The sequence below is a fragment of the Drosophila nasuta genome, chromosome 2R (genome assembly GCF_023558535.2).
Source record: "Drosophila nasuta strain 15112-1781.00 chromosome 2R, ASM2355853v1, whole genome shotgun sequence".
Lineage (NCBI taxonomy): Eukaryota > Metazoa > Arthropoda > Insecta > Diptera > Drosophilidae > Drosophila > Drosophila nasuta.
The window spans coordinates 10,738,159-10,757,840 of NC_083456.1; the positions used below are offsets into that span (position 1 = coordinate 10,738,159).

The following is a 19,682-nucleotide window of genomic DNA, read 5'->3' on the forward strand; positions in this document are numbered from 1 at the left end:
CAAGGAAATTAAGAAATATATTACAACATAAAATACATATTACATAGAAATAAACATATATATCACCTCATCTAGTCATGTATTTTTCTTCTACCTTGGAATAAATACTTTTAAGAAATGAAGAGTGCTCCAGGCCCATTTCAAACGGGACTACCAGAGTTCTGAAGAAATATTTATTTGCATAGAAAATAAGTATAAGTATTACAAGAATATTCATTATTTTTGGTATTCAAATATATGACTATGCCACAAGATTATCAGTTTAATAACGACTTTGCTTATTAAAAAATAATATATTCGAGGTGTGTCTAAGGAACTACAGACATTTTAAGGAAAAACGTGACAAAGTGAATTCTTTGGCACGAAAATACAACTGAATTCAGACTTCTAACAATACATAGTACAACTATGTATATAACTAAAATGAGTGAAATAGAGAGCAAGTCTTAAAGATGACATTTGAATTAGCTTGTGACGCGGATTTCTAAGTGCTATGCAGATTTGTGCATTGTCCATTGACTAGACCTAATCACGGCAGTAACAAAATTTACGCAATTCCGGATCGCGTTCGTAAATACATTTGGCTTGTGTGTCGTACTTATTGACACGCGAGATATCTGAAAGTTTTGTGGTGGTATTCAAGTGTTGCAAGTTGTAGGCGACACTCGCCTCATATAGCGCCAGGCCCGGCTGAGTGACCACCTGGAGTTGATACAACTCATCGCGTACGACAGTCTGGCCATTCATGTTGGCCAAAAAGCCATCGACATCACTATTCGATTTGAATTGCAGCATTTCCTTGTGTGGCTGCAAACGCAATGCCCAATTGATGCGCAACAATTGCAGCGGAGCACAAATCTCACGGCGCTCAGCAGTTGCCGCATTTATGGTATCCACTATGCTGTTGGCGGCTTTGAGTAAAACGCCCTCAAGGCGTGTATCGTTCAGTTGCAGCGGGAGCCAGTTCAGGCAAGCGCACCAATGTGGCTCAATGTATGCATCGGCGCAGGAACGATTGCTTGATATCGGTTCAAAAAGCGATATAGCACGAGTTTTCGCCAATTCTGTTATGTGAATGTTTTGTGCTTTATTTTCTTCCGTCTTTGGTTCATTTAGGGTGTTGTCGTAGCTGTTTTCAGCTATTAATTCGTCCACACTCGGCGGTGTCAGTTCTATGATATAATTAAGATGAATTATTTATACAATTTCTGAATATTTGAAGGATAATTACGTATTAAATGCATGAGTGTGGCATGCACATCAAATGGCGTGCTGAGGCGTTCCGCGTTGTCCACAAAGTTTTTGTACTCCTGCGAAAAGCGCTTCTTGAACGACTCCGGAAAGGTAAAGCTGAAGAAGGGCAAACGCTCCTCCTGTTTGCCTTGCAGAGTCGCACGTACATCGGCAAAGCGATTACCATGATCAGCCATAAAGATGAGTATAGTGTCGTCAAGCAGCGACTTTTCTTTCAAGGACACTAGCCAATCGTGGACATCGTCATCGGCAGCGCCAACAAGATTGATGGAATCATGCGAAAGTCCGCCATGGAAGCTAAACACAAATCGAGGCGTATCTCGATACTTCAACATGAACTGCAAGAAACGGTGACTGGTAAGAAATACTCGGAATTAAGCACACTGCTAAGCATACTCACATTCTTTGTGTAATCCATCATGATCAAGTGATCTGGCTGACTGCCAATGCAATTAGCCGAGCTGCCGCTCATAATGTTCGATGCCTGCATGTAATAAGTGCGCAAATAATGATCTGTGGGCTGTGTTTCAAAGCCATTCATTCGATAGGTGAATGTGCCCGCATTTGGCATGTCCTCATTGAAAGACGTAACATAGCCGAGACGAGCAAAATCCTTCCAAATCATGGGATACGCATCAACGTAACCGGAGCCCGACACGCGTTTCCTCGTCTCCGGCAACTCAAGTTCCGTATATCCAGTTAGCAACGGGATCAATGCCTGTGGCGTACCATCGCCTACAATATTGTAACCCTTGAGCACAACGGCACCCAGCTGCTTGGTCAAATAATTATAGCTGCGCGGCAGCTTACGCATAAAAGCATTACGGCTCAAGGAATCAAACCCAAACATTAGCACATTATAGTACGGAATCGAGGGCAGATCCTGCAACTGTTGCTGTGCCTGCGCAATAACTTCGGGTGGCAGTGCGGCCAAATTGGGAGATAGATTTGGCATCACGGGACGCTGAACTGTATCGCGAATTCCATAAGCCATGCCATGCCATCGCTCGCCGCTGTCGGCGCGGCACGAAACTCGCACAAAATCACTCTCCTGCAGCACATAAGGCTCCTTTATCCGGACAGTGTGTCCAAAGCGTGCTTTGTAATCCGATTTGCGTAAAATATCCGTATAGGAACAAACAACTTCGCTGTGAATTGCGCTTATCTCAGGCTTGACGAAGCATATGGATTTCTGAAAATAAGCATGGTCGAAGGCATTGTTTATTACTAATTGTTCATATTCACTATGAAGGCCAAATTAATTTATTTTTGTATAATTTAAATCTACAATATAAATGCTGCAAATTGGACTGTTAATTGTTAATGGAAAATAATAAATGTAATATATAAAACTTAAATGAAAAGACAAATAGCTGTATTAGCTGTATCTAAAGACATTTGTTATGGCTCACTAGGTTATGGCTGCAAATATGTATTATGGAATTCTTGAGATTCGTGACTGCGATAAATATAAATTTAGATATACATATGAACATATACCTAGTGTTGGAATTAGTAGGCAATCTATACGGGTTGTATGAAATTTATAGAATGAAAAAATGTAATTGATTTACCTCGCACATAACCCAATCAACTTCGGCTTCGCACTTGATTTTGTTAACCGGCTTATAGAATTTCATGATATCAGGGTTATCCAAAGGCAAGTGAGGCTGTCGACATTCGCCCTGATTCATTGCCGACCTTATCGAGCGCTCCATTATTGCGCTTTTTGCGGCAAGTTGAGTAAACAGTGAATACAATAAATACATGTTTGCTTACAAATATAGACGTATATTTACATTGTGAGACTCTTATCCACATTTTGCTCCTGAACGTTTAGGATGTACAATGTGAAGAACATTAACAGCACACAGCTCACTAGAATACATTTTTGCACACCGCGTCGGGGAATTCGCATTTTTAATCTAAACATGTGGTTCTTAATGTTATTCGTGATTAATTCAATACAACAAAAAGTGGAGCCGGAGAACGAGACTCCTTAATGTTGTAAATTGCTTAAGTACTCACGGTTTGCCTATTTAATTGGTACAGTTAATTTTGCAGAGCTACATGTAACAAAGAATATTACTGATATTTTATAAATGCATTGCTTTGACTCCAAATTGTATTTGTTTATAAGCAGCCCCGAGTTAAACAAAATCTCAGTTATCTTCACAAGTGTGACCGCATCTGTGATATTAGCGAGAACATACATTTTCAGCTAAGGAATTCACCACTAATTTTACACTTACTTGCTGGCCACACTTCTTTAGATATGGCACAATTTAAAAAAAATGCAATAGTTATTGTTTTATTATTTTTAGCAAAAAATTATGATAAACTGTAATAACAAACTACTGGCAACGACAAAAATACTCTATTATGCTTCCATTATTTACTACAATTGTTAAATTATTTACGGAATTATTTGTAAGTTTTTACAAATAACTCGATTATTAGCCGTTTTATTTATCGAAAATATAAGGTTTGAAGTTGGAATTTTCGACGTGCAAATTTCTTCCCCATATTCTATTTTTTTTTATTCAATTTCCATTACTTGAGTTTTTGACACCTTTGCTAGACGCAATAGAAATTCCACAATAACTGCAAGAAAATACACAATGCCGAATATAATAAAATAAAATGCGTAAACAGTGAACTGCTCAAATGTGTTGAGGTTAAGGCCAGTGCTCTCCGACACGAATACAAGAGTGAGCAACGATTGGAGTGCTAAAGCTACGAGTGTATTAATGCCAAAGATCAAGGCAAAACTATCCTCAAGTAGACTGCTCGCTAATTCGGCACTGCAATGTAATGATGTTGCTATTATGTAAAACGAAATACAATTAAAAAGTCTCACTCTTACCTCGCCACTGTAATGGTAAAGCCATAGATTGCTCCAAAAAGGACATATCCCAAATATGATATATATATGTTTTTTGGCCAGGCAGCTAATAAGACGCATCCACCTTCGAGGACCGACAGGACGGACAAGGTTAACAAACTGGCACGGGACTTTAAACGACCAGCATGCAGATAGCCAGCTAATAAAGTGGATAGAGCAGCTAAGGCAGTTAGGGCGGCATCCACGCCCCCATTCCATACGATCTAAACAAATGGAAGGCATAAATTTACTTGCACACATCCACAGAACATATCCGCTTACCGTTGGCTCGTCATCAAAGGATTTCCAAACCACCTGCATATATGTTGTGACTTGCAGATAACCCGCCAAGGCGATGGCATACCAAAGACTCCATTGCAACACCATAAGATTGGAGTAGGCGCTGCGAAAGTGGGACCACAAAAGTGCCACTGGCCCAAGGCGTTCAACATTTGGAGATGTACCATGTTGAATTGCTACTGTGTCGGGTTTATGGTGAAAATACACGCTCTTCTTAACCTTTGGAAGTCCAAAAGCCCACATGAGAGCGAATACTTGGGCTGAGAGTTGTAAGAAACCGAAAAGTTGTTAACTATCATTATGAGATATGTACGTATATTATAAAAATGACTAACGTTATAATTATAGGTATTTGTAATGTTTTACTTGATTTGATCAATTTTAGACTATAATGATTATTTTCTAGGAAATAAAAATCTAAACTAATCATTAATTTTTAATCGTATTATTTTATGAGCAACTTCAATCAAAATGATAACCTGCGATTTTTATTTTTAAATCACACAAAACTCAAGTCAACAATAATAATCATTATTTACAGTTTCTAATTTATATTGCTCATATACTCACAGCCAGCAGATATATAGAGCAGCTGCTTGTAATTCATCCAATCCAGACTTATAAGCAGCTGTGCTGATAAACCAGCCACCAATTTGCCCACGAACATCGCCGCCCGGGTGTGTGAGGTAACACGGGGATAATACTTCTTGTCGACCTTGGCATATATATAGGAGTAATATGCCACTTCGGTGGCTTGATAAAAACCATAAAACACCTCAACGATTTGCAATCCCAATAACGTTGTTGTCCATATAAGTACACTCCAGATAACAATGCCTGTTAATGCGTTCGCAATAATCAGCGGTTTATATCTGTCGAACGCAGACAATTGCGGACTTAGAGAGCCAGTTGCGTATATATGCGATTAGAGGTAAAAATACCTGAGAAAGTCCGTGACCAGAAATACAACAATCAACAGCGCGAGGTATGAGTAAGTGCCAACGGGATAAACCGAACGATTCACTTGATCCTGTGTCACATTATACCACTCGCCCAGCAGGATCTCGGCATGATATGGTTCCGATGGCCGTAGCTCTCGGAGAAATCCGAAGACGCACAACAAACAAGAAACTTTTAGCCAAGACGATTCCATCACCAATGTGACTCCGAGCACTTACATGAACTATCTAATCGACAGCTTAGCGGACGGCGATGCAAGCACCAACGCTGCATGCTTAGCATACAAATAATTAAAATAATTGCTTGAAACTTATATGAGGCTACAATTTGAACAATAAGTACATGGATTCTGATGTGATTACTATATTCGTTATTCGTAATCAGAGCTGCCCTCGTACCGTCCACAGTCTAGAGATTAACTATGACGACGATGAGTAAACACACAATTGGACGCCAAAGTTTTCCCTAATCGTTAGCAATCTTTAGTGCTAAAATTCACACAATATAAATTAATGCGATTAATACGAGACTCGTAATACGAGTATTTCTAAATTTATCACGTGTGCTGTCAAGCTAATTATTACAGAATATTATAATTAGAAAGAAAAGTACCCATTCAGTAGATAAACAATTGATCTTACTTGAAACTAGGATAGAAAAACCATATCAATAAATTGTAGTAAATGACTTTGGAAACCAATCTGGCCTAGTCTAATAGTTGCTCTGCGGGAACCTAAAGAAAACTGAATCTTGAGTAATCAATTGCTGCGTTTAGTTTGTGAATAATTGACGGTTTCCTGCTTTGAATTTTACTAGCAAATTTATGGACGTTGTGTTACAATATTGATATCGCAGTTTTTTTTTAATCTCATAGGTTGCACTATCCTATTTCTATAAAAACAAGCTTACACGAATGTTAATTAAAAAATTATGGTTTCCTCAGAAGCTATTAAAGGTTTGTTTGGTAGCCACAACAAAATACAAGAAGTTGTTAGCTACGCACTATTTTTTAAAACAATCTTGAATTTTTGTTCAAATGCGTTTCTATATTTCAAATACATTTTGTATACTACATATATCGATGAGTCCTTGTTACTACCGTACCGATTCTGCAATTTGTACGCTGATATTTGTATAGGAATATCTTCATAACTAGAACTTTAAGCACAACTTACTAACAACTAATTATTAAGTACATAATGAGCGGCTCTATTCTAAGCTGTCGGCCAACTTTTCTGTAGACTTGCTGCGTCGCCAAAAGTGCTCAATCGTGACGGATATGAAGTAGATGATGGCCACAGCAATAAAATAGAAAGCGTATACTGTGTATTGTCCAACTGGATCAAGGGCAAAGCCCGTTTCCGAAACAACAATTATGGTAAGCAGCGATTGAAAGACCAAAGCCAGCAGAGTATTGATGCCAAAGACCAGTCCAAAGCTGTCCTCCTGCAAGTTTCGTGCTACCTCTGCGCTGTAATCACAAGAAATGAAATAAATATATCTCTGATATAGTTTAGCAAAGATAACGCTTACCTGGCAACTGTAATAGTAAAGCCATAAAGTGCGCCAAAGATTACAAAGCCCGCATATGACCAGTAGATGTTGTTGGTCCAACAACAGATTAAAACACTGCCGCCCTCCAGTGCTGACAGCACGGAAAGCACCAGCAAGCTGGCACGTGGTCTAAGACGACCAGTGTGCAGATATCCTGCAGCAAGAGCACACAATGCCGCCAGTGCGGTGAGGACAGCATCGACAGCGCCATTCCACGCAATCTGTGGCTCTGGCTCAATCACTTTCCACAGCACCTGCATGTAGTAGGTCACCTGCAGATAGCCCGCCAGACCTATGGCATACCACAAGCTCCACTGCACCACTCGCGGATTGGTGTAGGCATTGTGAAAGTGTTGCCACAACAGCGCGCCCGCACTGCTCTGGCCCTGAATTTTAGGCGGTTGGCAAATCTCAGTCTCAGTCTCTGTGACAGCCGATTTCTGTTGTTCGCCTGATTTGGGCCTGGCGATTGTGGGTGTGGCCTCAGTTAAATAGGCCTCTCGATGAAAGTACAAACTCTTGTCAACCTTGGGTAGACTAAAAGCCCACAGCATCGCCAGTATTTGAGCTGTGAATATGCGAAAACAAATTTTAAACGGTTTAAAGTATCAAGTTTAGCAATCTATAGTCTAGACTATCCAATTCATTTTTATAATCTCAATTTCTAATCTTAGATGCCCAGCTCCCATTTAATTTTGTTTTATTAGGGACAAAAAAACCTCACTATTCATTGAGATGCATAAGCTTGAACTGCGGTTCGAATTAATCATATTGTAACATAACATAAAAAATGTTTTACAATTGGCTATTTTTAAGGAAAGGCCGACTAGAACTCTAAGCTCTAAATCTATTTGAGTAGCACCTACTATTGTCAATTTTAAAATTTATACAACTAAGTGTTCACCGACTCAGACAGACATATACCAAGTGATAAAACCCATCTAGACTATAGAAAGAGTCTTTAATAATACAATTACTCACTAGCCAACGTAATGTAGTTGAGCTGCTTGTAGTTCATTAGCTCTAGATTGATCATCAGCTGTGATGTAATACCAGAGATTAGTTTGCCGGCAAACATTGCGGCTCGCGTGTGCGATGTGACACGAGGATAATACTTCTTATCGACCTTGGCATATATGTAAGTGTAGTAGGCCACCTCGGCGGCCATATAAGTGCCATAGAAGAATTCCAAAATTTGCAGTGAGAGCAAACTGGTTGTCCATATAAGCATGCTCCATATAATAACACCAGCGGCGCCCACAGTGATGATGAGCGGCTTGTACCTGTATGTAAGAAACTTATTTGAAGTATTGTATAAATATATCTGAATATATATTTACCGCAGAAAGTCAGTGATTAGAAAAACAAAAATCAATTGAACCAGATGTGAGTAAGTACCCACTGGATAGACATCTCGGGTCAACTACGAATAACAGACGATTAGACATTTTAATTACGTATAAGTAACTCACAATTTCTACTCACCTGATCTTCGGTAATATTTCGCCATGGTCCCAAAAGGTATTCGGTAACATACGGTTCTGAAGGTCGAATTTCGCGTACGAAGCCAAAAACGCACAGCAGGCATGAGATTTTAAGCCATTCCTTCATTTTGCGCCCGTTACAACGAACGTAACGACACGTAACGAAACGGTTGTAACGTATAGAACGCGAACAGAGTGTCGTAATACTTTGTTGTGTATCACGTTGTTGTGCTCAATTTGCTCCGATTTGCAATTTTGTGCATGCTTTTAGCGTTCTGCCTGTTTAATTTTAGCAACTCGGACTGCGCTTCTTGGAAACGACAAGCATCCAAAACTTTCGTATAATCTTATCGTTAAGTGGATTTATTGGGCGTCTGCTTGGATGCCATTATCTTTCATTATTGCCCACACTGATTGCGCTTTTAACGATTGTTGTTAGATAATTGAAAATTTATAATTTACAGACCGCACAAGCAAAACCAAGACACGTTGTGATCGCTTCAACATTCGACGACCAATTTACCGGCTTGCTGTCTGATACGCGACATAACAACATTTTGAATGTCACAGACTTGTACACCGATTTGTACCCACACACACGTGCACCTACAATGCTGCAAGTGTGCAAACAGTTGGTCAGGCTGAATAGAAGTCACCCTACATTGCTTTGCATTATTGAGTTATTCACTTTAAATGAATGTGAGCAACATGTGTTTGTCAGCACAAAATTTATTTGAAATTGATTGAGCAACAGCAACTCAATTGAATCGTTTTATTGATTTAGTAATTTGTTGTTTCACATAATTCTTTTCGGAATCGGTTATTACATCACAATTCGCTACTTACTGTGGGCAACACATATTCAGTTAGGTTGGCAACGCGATGCGAGAACAGCTGTTCGCACCTGCTTGCGACTTGGCGCTTAAAAAGCGTGAGAAGCAAAAACTGCATACAATACTGTCAACAAAACAAAAACAAGCAATCTTTGCAAATTGATTTTTGTATATTGTAAAAAATACACGTTTATTAGCGCGCACATTTTAAAATTATTAATGTGTATGTGTGTATTACAAAGTATTAATGTAGGCATATGTACTGTATGTATGTATAAATATAACAAAGTAAAAGAGAGAAACATTTAGCTATTTACACAAACAGACGGAAGTTTTTATGTTTATCTTTGATTTTTTTTCGTTTTGTTTCATATTTTTTCATGTGAACAATTGATGAATAGCTGCCCATTTGATCAAGAGATAGTATCAATAGATGTCAATAGACGTATGCTAGGAATAATTGGCCACATTTACGGAAAGTTAGAAAATTCGTGTAAAAACCCTTAACAGCAACATTGAGGTTAGACTCTTTCGCACATTTTTCGTATTCGTTGATTGTTCCATTCCCACTCGTTCCCATTTCCGATCCTGATACCGATTCCAAGCCCCCTGGCTTTTCTCATTGCTGTGCAATTGGTGTACCTTGGGGACTTAAGGTCTGCGCTGAGGCTGAAGCTGATGTATCCGTCGCTTCGACGAACTCAATGGATGCTGAATTGATGCAGTAGCGTTTGCGTGTCGGCTTCGGTCCGTCTTCAAAAACGTGGCCCATGTGGGCGTTGCAGCGAGCGCAGCGTACCTCGGTGCGTATACGTTCTGGATGTGCAATTAGTAGTAAAATATTGCCCCCTTTTTAATTTGTATATTTGCAAATTGTGGATATTAATTTGGGTACGTTTGTTGGTTTTTTGTTTTTTTGAATTTTTGCATTGCATTAGGTTTTCATTGTTGTTTGTTTGTTTTGTTTTTACAATATTTGTTGAATAATTGCGTTTCATTCAATTTGTTCAAATCGAGATAAGAAAAAAAATCAAATAGTTTAAGAAATAAATGGTAAAACAAGTGGAATGAAAAGCAGAGGAATAGAGTGACAGTGACAGGATATGAATGCAAGAGCGTACAAATAACATAAGAGAAATAATGATCCAAGCAAAGAGAAAAAATAAATGGAACAGACAAAATGCAATTGTGCAAGAGACAGCGAGATAACGAGACAACAAATGTGTCATATGACATGTTCGAAAGGTGCGATAGCGAAGAAAAGAAACGAAAGAGACGGCATCAGTTGAGAAAATGAAAAATAGGATGAAATTGAAAATGTATAAGTAATGAAATTCGATATATTATAATATAATATTTTGTGGTTAGAAAAGCCATTTTATGCATCAGGTGTATGTGTAATTATTTTAACAATGATTTCGAGATTTTATGTGTGAGTGTGTGTTTGTGTTTTGTTAGCAAAACAAACCCCCAAGAACGTTTACAGTTACATTAAATATTGGTATTGTTTTTGTTTTCGAAGCGAGTTAAAAAAAGAGAAATAGAAAAATATACGAAAAATACACATTATTCAGTTTGTTGGACAATATATGGATCGGCTACAAATAGTCTTGCAATGTTTCAAATAAGATTGAAATATAATGTATAAAAGCAAAAGCAATAATCAACACAAAACGAAATGAGCAATTGTTGAACCAAATAAAAACGCGAATAGGAGTATAATAAATAAATAGAAATAAGAAGAGTAAGCAAGGCGACCAACTATTTGTTTCAGTATGTATTTTTTTTGTTGGTAAATCCATCCATACAACATTTATGTACATGGTACCTAACCCAAATAGGGATGAGAAGGAATGTTTGAGAAAACTTAAGATAATAATGACGATAAGCTTGAGCGTGCTTTATGGATACACTTGAATGAAGTTATATATTATGTATATTGAAACCGCAATTGAAAAATGAGTTATCAAGTAATCGCAGAAAAACATATTAACTAAAACATATTGTAGTAAATTTATTCGGTCTGATCCATTATAAGAAATGGAATATCCGTTACATAGGGGTATTAATACTTTTTATCAGGCCTCAAATCACACATTCAGCGCAATAATAATTATGTAAGTATCTTGTAAATAAACTCCTCTCAAATTGGCATACTATAATGTACGTCAAACTTAACACAATAAAATTTGTTAATGGTTTTCTTTGTCGGTAACTAATCCACATCCATAATATCAATAAGTTGTATAAATAATATCAAGAGTAAATATTATTATTTCTTGGACGATGTCGTCGTGGATGTAGTTGTACTTTTCACAAAATCAATCGATGCTGAGTTGATGCAGTAACGTCGATGCTTCGGTGGCGGTCCATCATCGAACACATGACCCATGTGAGCCGAGCACTTGGAGCAGCGCACCTCAGTGCGCACCATGCCTAACGTTTTTGAAATGACTACTGTATTTTTATTCATACATTACGTTAATTTAGTATTTTGTAATTTTTTATTGGGGGAAATTTTGTGAAAGAAGTTTTCGGTTTTGGTTTTTGGTTAGCAAAAAAGATGTGGATAAAAGAATAATACTCAATTAGATAAGTTTTTAGTTGGTTTATGTTCAGAATCAGAATTGGATTAGAGGTTGCACATTCATCAAACAGGACATAACTCACAATTAACGTTAATGGGACAAACAGTAGGCGTTTAAGCGATTCCAACAACTACAGTGAACACACGACTTTAAAGAATGTTTATAATAAACGTATAGGATGTATGTACTATCTAAATACTTTGAACGAGTATTCAGGACTCTTCAATTAACAAAACATACACAGAAGGATAATACACAAATGTCACGTAGCAATCATTTTCATTTCTTCAAATAAAGCGCGACATTGCAACATTTGCTATTTCAACGCTTTCGATATTTTTACAGATTTTAACAGTCAAGACACTGAACAAACTTCAACTAAAATCTATCAAAATAATATATTTTATCTAAATTAAATTCTGCTACGCAGGGTGCTTTAACTTCAATTGAATCGAATTAATTTTCAGTCAAAGGCGGTATTGCGAAGCGACAACAAACAAATAAAAATCAAAAAACTTTGTACAAACGTAAATCTCAAATGCAAAAAAAAACTTTCGGCCAAACATCTAAAGTGCGGAACGAATCTAGACTATTGTAGATCGCCCTAGAGATCAAGTCCACATACCTGGTATACTGGCATCCCGATGCAAGGTCACTTTACCCTTATCGACCACATCGTTAAACGCTGGCCAACCACAACCGGAATCGTACTTGGTGTCAGAGCTAAACAAGTCCTGATGACAGACAATGCACTGATACATCCCCTTCTCGTAGTGCTTGTTGTAACACCCTGCAAATATGTTGTATATCATTGAGTTGCATTGTACAAGTTAGATAAGCTAGTTTATTAAAGCAAACCTGTAAAGGGGCGCTCGGTGCCCGCTTCTTGTGTAACCTGATACTGCAGCGGGGTTAGACGTTTGCGCAGTTCCTCTTTGTTGACAGTAATCTTGTCGCTTTTATTCTCCATGTTGGCTGTGGAATTTGTTGTGTTGCCCTGACGTGAATCTGCAATTTGAGTAGAGTTTAGTGCCTCAGTTTGCGGTTAACATGTTTTTTTGAGCAATTGAGCAATTCATATAAATTTACAGCGAAAAGTGTGCTTCGTGTTCGGGTTCACAAACGAATAAGCCTTTAACACCTTTACTTTTAATAATATGAAATTTTAAATCTGCCCTGCCTTGTTTCTGCAAGCTTTCTAGTTTTCTAATTCACCATTAGTCGCAAATATTTAAATTAACGTGCAAAAGCCATTTTAATCAGAGAGTTTATTTTTAAATCTTACAATCTACTATTGTTTTACTACTCAAGTTATCAGTAGATTCGTACTCGACAGCTTAAATGGTCATAATTTATAAAAACATGCAAGTTGTTGGGCCACAGACGATAAGAATCATGTTATCAACAATGATTTGCACTAAGTCAATTAAAGCATAAACAAATAACAATAATAATAATTGTCGATTAACCTTAAAGCGGGGGAGGTATTAAATGTTTGGAATGCATCGATTCAACTGGTTATTTACCCATTGAGTGGAGTGCAAGAAAAACAATCTAGCCATGTAATTTGTATACAAAGCGCAACAAGCTTCAAACAAAATGCCCGAGACCATTTTACATAAAGAGATGGAGGTGTGAACAAATTTGTGGAGTCTTTGGCAACTGCATAGCTACAAATTGTGGATGGAAACGCATAGGTTAAAAATAAATTAATGCTGTTGCCGCAACTTAAATGAAGTGGCGCCCAACATAAACAACGCTAAAAGATGCACACGAAATTTACGGGGGGAGGGCACACGAAATTTACGGCAGCTGCGGCGTTGGTAGCAATTGAGAAAAGCCACTGAAGTGTGTCGCACACAATTAAAAACGCTGAATTCATTTCGCATTTTTGCTTTTACGATTTACGAATAGACAAAAAACATAGTCGACGAATTTGAGTTGATCGAATGAAATCACTTCGGCGTTATAAATAGCAAACGAAGTGGACAGCAGCGCATTAATGCCAACTATTTGAACTAGAAAATTGATCTATAATTGGAAATTGGCCAATTAGAGGGCATTTCTACAGCAATGTATTAGAAGAAATCTACAGTCGAGCGTATTTGACTGTGAAATACCTGTTAAACATTTTTGGAATCCATAAATGTTGTTTGGGTAAATTTGAAGTTTATTATTTGATCATACCCAAATGTTTGGTATTGGTGTTAATAGCAAAAAAAGTTTTGAACATTCTTGCGTTTAAACTATGTTTTTCAATTTGAGGGAGATTAGGAAACCTTCGAATAATTGGAAGCCGAACCTCAAAAATGTTCCACAACATTCATATTTGCGATGTAGTAACCCTAATATGTATGTCCCAAAGTGATAATTCCCTTCCATACTCTTGAATGACGGGTATAAAAATCAATAGAATCGCAGTTTGTTTAAGGCTTTGTTCGAGTCACTTTAACAATAAATCAAATCCATTGAATTGAAAGCCCATTCGATGGAGGGCTACTAATAAAGTGGCCAAAGAATGTGGCGCACCCACCACGGCAAATAAAAGCCCAAGTCCATGGTGATGTCTACCTATACTACTATGCCGATTATACTCACCAGAAAAGGAGTGAGCAGAGACACCGAGCCTGCTTTTTAATTGATTGATGTTGAAGTTGCACCTGAGCTTGTTAGCATTAGCAGCAATAAGTGCGATGTTTCGTGCCCACGGTGCGTAGCGAGAAAGTGAAAACATTTTTTTACAAGCGACAAACGAAGCAGTACGAAAAACGCCACAACAATCAATGCCACAAGAAGCAAACAAGCAGCGTGCAACGTGAAACGGACAACTTGCAATTTGCACTTGGCACTGCTGTCTGGTTATTTAATCACATGCGAAAAGCCAAAAACAACATTGAAAAGTCAATGTTTTGCCTATGAGTGCTTTTTCTCTTACGCCCACACAAACACACAACAAATACACGCGAGCAAACTAATATTTATGCAAGTTTTTCCACTTCCGTGTTTTTGGCGTTCTATTTCTACGTGTGTATGCAGACTGTATGTGTTTGTATCTGTGTGTGTACGAATGTTGTGGGTACACAGAAACGGAGAGAAAGCGAATTACGGAGAGAAAGCCAATGCCTGCAATTTGCTCAATTGCATTTAACGAAAATACAAAAAAATTTGTCTGGACATTAAGAATTTTATATTTTCAAAATCTGAGCCTCGTGCACGGCAATTTTCTCAATTAAAGCGCCTTATACGAAAGACACAAGGCAAACTTAAAAGCGCACACACAAACTAACATACACATACAGCCATCGTCCTTGAAGGCTTTGCGACTGCTACGGGAAAATCGCTCACCTGCTAATATATAATTTTGGTGCTGCTGCTTGTTATATTTCTATTTTTGGCTTTTGTTTATAATTTTATAGCTTTGTGTAAGTGGCGTCCAAATGTTAACGGACAGCACAGCCACAAACGGCCAATGTTTTCACAACGAAGGAAAATGAAAAACTAAAAATTTAGAAATCAGCTGCCTATTAAACTAAACGCAGTTGCCATATAATTTTTTTGTGCGGCCAGCTGTTGTGTCGCGTTGCCAACTATAGTGAGTATTAATCTGAGCGGTCTGGCAACGGCGCACAACATTGTTGTTTTTGTGCGCGACTCATCTCGTTATCTCTCATAATCGTTGTAAATTGTTAATTTCGTGTTGTAAAAAAACAATAATAATGTGTGCTAAAAGTAAAATAATTTGTTAAATTTGACAACAAAACGGACGCGATGTGAGCATTTGGGTTTAATTAATCTCTAGGCAGTTTGGACCACACGCAAAGAGAGGGCGTCAACAAAGGGCGAAACAGTGCAGGAAGAAGAAGAGTGGAATATTCAACGTCGTTCTTTTTCATACATACAAACTAAGCAAACAAACAAATACATAGATATTCATTTTCACTATAGTTAGTGGTATAAATAGTGAACGAAACCAGCCATGAGTAACCACAGATATCACGGCGGCGGCAGTTACATGCACCCGAGAATGTATCCACATCATTTTACATACGTTTCCAGCTGTGTGAAATATTTGATCTTTTTGCTGAACTTTTTGTTCTGGCTGTTTGGAGGTCTCTTGATGGCCATTGGTATCTATGCGTTCATGGACAAGCTTAAGGATGGAAATGGATGGGTTCGGCTCGAGACAATCTACGATGTCATCTTTAACATATCCCTAGTTATGATCATCGCAGGCATTGTGATATTTGTGGTCAGCTTTGCGGGTTGCCTGGGCGCTCTAAGGGAGAACACTTGTTTGCTCAAATTCTACTCGATGTGCCTGCTAGTCTTCTTTCTTATGGAAATGGCCATAGGTGGGATAGCAATTATTCATATTGATATGTGCAAATTTAACTAATTTTCATTATATCATATTTTTGCAGCCATCATTTGCTTTGTCTTCCCTCAAAACATGAATTCATTCCTGGAGCTGCAGTTTACGGACAAGATAATACATTCCTATCGCGACGACTCGGATCTTCAGAATTTCATCGATTTTGCACAGCAGGAGTTCAAGTGCTGTGGCCTCAGCAATGCAGGTTATCAGGATTGGAGTAAGCCATCAAGTCTGGTTAATTGTGGACAACTTTTTCAATCATTTCTTTTACAGGTAAAAATGAATATTTCAACTGTTCTTCGCCGTCGGTAGAGAAGTGTGGCGTGCCCTACAGTTGCTGCATAAATGCTACGGACATAAGCTCTGGCCTAGTCAACATTATGTGCGGCTATGGAGTGCAAGAGCATTCGGTGGCGGCGGCCAGCAAACGCATATGGACTAGCGGCTGCATTGAGATCGTACGAGTTTGGGCCGAACGCAATCTGTATGTGATCGCTGGCGTTGCTTTGGGCATTGCGCTATTGCAGCTGTTTGTTATTTATTTGGCCAAGACTCTGGAGGGTCAAATTGAAATGCAAAAGTCGCGCTGGTCGTGAGTGCCATAGCACCCGGTCTTTTACGGGTATCCATTCGATGATTTCTACTACTACGACACCCAAATGTAAACGATGCGGCTTGCGACTTGGTTGTGTTGCTAGCCAAGTTAAATATCTCTATATCTTTGTCAAGTTAATCTGGTCCGCGCAGTGCTCAAACAAATTTCACAACACTTTTATCAATTAGTATTAACCAAATACGGTCGAGGAAACACACTCGACTGTTTGCATTTCATGAATACTCTTCTTGCCTTTTGATAATTTCGAATTTCAGTATTCCTCTTTATTCTCGACCATTTCTTCCGCTCTGAATACTAGTTGTAGTCCTTATACATCTATACTCAAATAATCATAGACATTATTATTGTATTGTATTAAAAAAATGCCACATTTACAAAAAGAGCATTGCCAATTTAAAGCATGTTTTGTGTGTAAGTATTTTAAAGGCTTATGGAGCATAGACAAAATTTGAAATGAACAAAAAAATATAAGAAATTTGATGTATTTATATGTATGCAATAACATTGTGTTTTTTACATGACGTACGAATAAAAGACATAATGTACATAGTTATTAAGCAAAACGACGTGTATGCATTTAAAATGGTAATTTTAATTTTAAATATATATCAAATAATACCAAAATTGCATGCGCATTTATAATAAAAAAAAAATGATATTATTAATAAAAACCCCTCTGGTAGATCATCACCAAAATACTCTTGTCTAAAAAAGTATGAAATAAATACAGATATATTAAACCTTTAGATTTGTGGTTTTCAATACTCAACACAAGTAAATAAAAGCTCACATGTGATTTTAATTTAGAGCTCCGTTTAACTATTATTTTTTGCAAAGTAAAAAGTCTAAATTGTTTTCGTAATTGCTACGAAACAGATTTAAAAAAAAAAAAACAATTTGCAATAACTATATCATAGTTTATAAAAAACCACATGGCCACTAAAATAATTAATTTCATAAAATTTCGCAATGCTCACATAATAATCATTTATGCCAGGGTCAAAGATTGAATGGGCAATATTTAAAGCATTTAATAGAACGGAGCACTGATAAGCAGCATTCATATGAGAATAGTACGTCATACACATATATGTACATACATTCATAGTAGAGTATTATTTACTTTACTACAGAAAATAGTTATCTTAACATGCAGCTTCCGTCATTTTTTATTTACGCCAATTAAAATATAAACCTATAACGACAGAATAAATATTTCATAAAAAAATACTTACATTGAGGCAAAACAAAAACCACATATATATGTGTAATTTGTAGAAAAGTTATAATCTTTATTGTTTTATGCAAAATCAGATTGAAATGTATCATGCAGGCGTTTTAGTACTTGATAATGCTGCGAATACTTTCGCCTTTGTGCATCAGATCAAAAGCCTCATTGATTTCAGACAATGGCATTTCATGGGTAATGAACTCATCAACCAGCAGATCCTTCTTCAAATAATCCTCCACAAGGCGCGGAACATCGCTAACTGAACGCCATCCACCAAAGGCAGATCCCTTCCACACGCGACCCACAACCAATTGGAAGGGCCGAGTTGAAATTTCTTGGCCTGCGCCTGCGACACCGATGACAACTGAGGTGCCCCAGCCTTTGTGTGTGGCCTCCAGGGCAGCACGCATAGTGTTCACATTACCAATACATTCGAAAGTGTAATCGAAGCCACCATCAGTTAGATCAATTAAATAGTTTTGAATGGCACCCTTGTCAGCCACATCTTTGGGATTGACGAAATCGGTGAAGCCGAATTTTTTGGCCAACTCGAATTTGTCAGGATTGATATCAATGCCATAGACCTTGCCAGCGCCGGCCTTCTTACAACCCAGTCCCACAGCCAAGCCAACTGCACCCAATCCCCAGACGGCACACGTGCTGCCGGGTTCAACCTAAAGACATTCATAGAATAATTAATAAGATATCTATGGAATTATGCGATTGATTTCTTACCTTAGCAGTATTCAGAGCTGCGCCGTAGCCAGTGGAAATGCCGCAGCCCAGCAGACACACCTTCTCCAGAGGCGCAGTCTCATTAACTTTGGTCAGCGAAATGTCTGCCACGACAGTGTACTCCGAAAACGTGGATGTGCCCATGAAGTGGTACAACTGTTTGCCCTTGCATGTGAAACGGCTGCTTCCATCGGGCATCACACCAGCGCCCTGGGTAACGCGAATCTTCTGGCAGAGATTCGTCTTGCCGCTTAGGCAAAACTTGCACTCGTTGCACTGTGGAATATACAAAGCAATGACATGATCGCCTGCCTTGAAATTGGTCACGCCCTCCCCAACGCTCTCTACAATGCCGGCGCCCTCGTGGCCCAGCACCGAGGGAAACAGACCCTCAGGATCGGCACCACTCAAGGTGAAGGCATCCGTGTGGCAAACGCCGGTTGCCGTAATCTTGATCCGCACCTGAGGAAGTAAAAGACTGTATAACAACAGTTAGACTTTGGATATTGCGGTATATACTTCATGAGCTTTTGGTGGGGCGACTTCGATTTCCTCAATAACAAGTGGTTTCTTCGCCTCCCAGGCAACCGCCGCCTTGCATGTGATTACCTACAAGGGGCAATTAAGTTGATGAGCACCTTGTTTTAGATAATATATTTCTCCCAATACCCACTTTTCCTTCTGTAGCCGACATCTTCTTCTTGCGTTAAGTTCTAATGGAAAAAACCGACAGCCGACACCGATCTGACTTGTTGTTTCTTAAAACAAGAGCTTTCTTGCATCGAAGCGCTATCGATATTAGCGAAACATCGATTAACATCGATGAAAGTAAATTTCGCGACACTAGGGTTGACGTTCAATTTAAAAT

At 38.3% G+C, this 19,682-nt stretch overlaps 6 protein-coding genes across 10 annotated transcripts; 1 reads left to right on the forward strand and 5 right to left on the reverse strand.

Annotated features, from left to right (window-relative positions):
- Window positions 1-118: 118 nt before the first annotated feature.
- LOC132784531 (uncharacterized) lies at window positions 119-3,187 on the reverse strand. The gene is made up of 5 exons (XM_060790202.1): window positions 3,054-3,187; window positions 2,829-2,979; window positions 1,655-2,446; window positions 1,232-1,592; window positions 119-1,172 (listed from the first exon to the last, which is right to left on the reverse strand). The coding sequence occupies exons 1-5, from the start codon at window positions 3,185-3,187 to the stop codon at window positions 526-528; spliced, it is 2,085 nt and encodes a 694-aa protein (XP_060646185.1). The 3' UTR covers window positions 119-525.
- A 606-nt stretch (window positions 3,188-3,793) lies between these two features.
- On the reverse strand, window positions 3,794-5,591 carry LOC132784537 (thiamine transporter 1). The gene is made up of 5 exons (XM_060790208.1): window positions 5,380-5,591; window positions 5,009-5,310; window positions 4,421-4,698; window positions 4,121-4,362; window positions 3,794-4,058 (listed from the first exon to the last, which is right to left on the reverse strand). The coding sequence occupies exons 1-5, from the start codon at window positions 5,589-5,591 to the stop codon at window positions 3,794-3,796; spliced, it is 1,299 nt and encodes a 432-aa protein (XP_060646191.1).
- An 812-nt stretch (window positions 5,592-6,403) lies between these two features.
- LOC132784535 (thiamine transporter 1-like) lies at window positions 6,404-9,126 on the reverse strand. The gene is made up of 5 exons (XM_060790205.1): window positions 8,438-9,126; window positions 8,293-8,375; window positions 7,934-8,235; window positions 6,932-7,520; window positions 6,404-6,869 (listed from the first exon to the last, which is right to left on the reverse strand). The coding sequence occupies exons 1-5, from the start codon at window positions 8,561-8,563 to the stop codon at window positions 6,608-6,610; spliced, it is 1,362 nt and encodes a 453-aa protein (XP_060646188.1). The 5' UTR covers window positions 8,564-9,126; the 3' UTR covers window positions 6,404-6,607.
- Window positions 9,127-9,428: 302 nt separating this feature from the next.
- LOC132784542 (methionine-R-sulfoxide reductase B1) lies at window positions 9,429-15,372 on the reverse strand. Of its 5 annotated transcripts, none has more exons than XM_060790213.1 (4): window positions 15,203-15,364; window positions 12,716-12,865; window positions 12,483-12,647; window positions 9,429-10,118 (listed from the first exon to the last, which is right to left on the reverse strand). In XM_060790213.1, the coding sequence occupies exons 2-4, from the start codon at window positions 12,825-12,827 to the stop codon at window positions 9,889-9,891; spliced, it is 507 nt and encodes a 168-aa protein (XP_060646196.1). In that variant the 5' UTR covers window positions 12,828-12,865; window positions 15,203-15,364; the 3' UTR covers window positions 9,429-9,888. The 5 variants fall into 5 exon arrangements, with proteins under 5 accessions (XP_060646196.1, XP_060646198.1, XP_060646197.1 ...); XM_060790215.1 differs by having other exon boundaries at window positions 9,429-10,085; window positions 15,203-15,363; XM_060790214.1 differs by lacking the exon at window positions 15,203-15,364 and adding an exon at window positions 14,456-14,517.
- Window positions 15,373-15,478: 106 nt separating this feature from the next.
- LOC132784541 (tetraspanin-33) lies at window positions 15,479-18,288 on the forward strand. Its single transcript, XM_060790212.1, has 3 exons — window positions 15,479-16,209; window positions 16,279-16,449; window positions 16,506-18,288. Exons 1-3 carry the CDS (start codon window positions 15,834-15,836, stop codon window positions 16,826-16,828), a joined length of 870 nt encoding a protein of 289 aa, XP_060646195.1. The 5' UTR covers window positions 15,479-15,833; the 3' UTR covers window positions 16,829-18,288.
- Window positions 18,111-19,632, reverse strand: LOC132784539 (alcohol dehydrogenase class-3). Its single transcript, XM_060790210.1, has 4 exons — window positions 19,488-19,632; window positions 19,334-19,423; window positions 18,815-19,276; window positions 18,111-18,753 (listed from the first exon to the last, which is right to left on the reverse strand). The coding sequence occupies exons 1-4, from the start codon at window positions 19,506-19,508 to the stop codon at window positions 18,187-18,189; spliced, it is 1,140 nt and encodes a 379-aa protein (XP_060646193.1). The 5' UTR covers window positions 19,509-19,632; the 3' UTR covers window positions 18,111-18,186.
- Window positions 19,633-19,682: the final 50 nt, after the last annotated feature.

Bases quoted from the DNA above. Each gene is read 5' to 3' on its own strand.
- LOC132784531 (XM_060790202.1), bottom strand. From the start codon at position 3,187: ATGTTTAGATTAAAAATGCGAATTCCCCGACGCGGTGTGCAAAAATGT. The intron at 2,447-2,828 runs GTAAATCAATTA...GCTTATTTTCAG, and splicing joins TTGATTGGGTTATGTGCGAG to AAATCCATATGCTTCGTCAA. The intron at 1,173-1,231 runs GTAATTATCCTT...ATTATATCATAG, and splicing joins CACACTCATGCATTTAATAC to AACTGACACCGCCGAGTGTG.
- LOC132784537 (XM_060790208.1), bottom strand. From the start codon at position 5,591: ATGGAATCGTCTTGGCTAAAAGTTTCTTGTTTGTTGTGCGTCTTCGGA. The intron at 4,699-5,008 runs GTGAGTATATGA...TACAACTCTCAG, and splicing joins GCTCTATATATCTGCTGGCT to CCCAAGTATTCGCTCTCATG. The intron at 4,059-4,120 runs GTAAGAGTGAGA...ATTACATTGCAG, and splicing joins TTTACCATTACAGTGGCGAG to TGCCGAATTAGCGAGCAGTC.
- LOC132784535 (XM_060790205.1), bottom strand. From the start codon at position 8,563: ATGAAGGAATGGCTTAAAATCTCATGCCTGCTGTGCGTTTTTGGCTTC. The intron at 8,376-8,437 runs GTGAGTAGAAAT...TGTTATTCGTAG, and splicing joins GAAATATTACCGAAGATCAG to TTGACCCGAGATGTCTATCC. The intron at 8,236-8,292 runs GTAAATATATAT...TCTTACATACAG, and splicing joins CTAATCACTGACTTTCTGCG to GTACAAGCCGCTCATCATCA.
- LOC132784542 (XM_060790213.1), bottom strand. From the start codon at position 12,827: ATGGAGAATAAAAGCGACAAGATTACTGTCAACAAAGAGGAACTGCGC. The intron at 12,648-12,715 runs GTTTGCTTTAAT...ACATATTTGCAG, and splicing joins CACCGAGCGCCCCTTTACAG to GGTGTTACAACAAGCACTAC. The intron at 10,119-12,482 runs GTATGTGGACTT...CAAATTAAAAAG, and splicing joins TCGGGATGCCAGTATACCAG to GGGGCAATATTTTACTACTA.
- LOC132784541 (XM_060790212.1), top strand. From the start codon at position 15,834: ATGAGTAACCACAGATATCACGGCGGCGGCAGTTACATGCACCCGAGA. The intron at 16,210-16,278 runs GTGGGATAGCAA...ATATTTTTGCAG, and splicing joins TCTTATGGAAATGGCCATAG to CCATCATTTGCTTTGTCTTC. The intron at 16,450-16,505 runs GTAAGCCATCAA...TTTCTTTTACAG, and splicing joins TGCAGGTTATCAGGATTGGA to GTAAAAATGAATATTTCAAC.
- LOC132784539 (XM_060790210.1), bottom strand. From the start codon at position 19,508: ATGTCGGCTACAGAAGGAAAA. The intron at 19,424-19,487 runs GTGGGTATTGGG...TGCCCCTTGTAG, and splicing joins TGTCGGCTACAGAAGGAAAA to GTAATCACATGCAAGGCGGC. The intron at 18,754-18,814 runs GTAAGAAATCAA...GAATGTCTTTAG, and splicing joins CAGCTCTGAATACTGCTAAG to GTTGAACCCGGCAGCACGTG.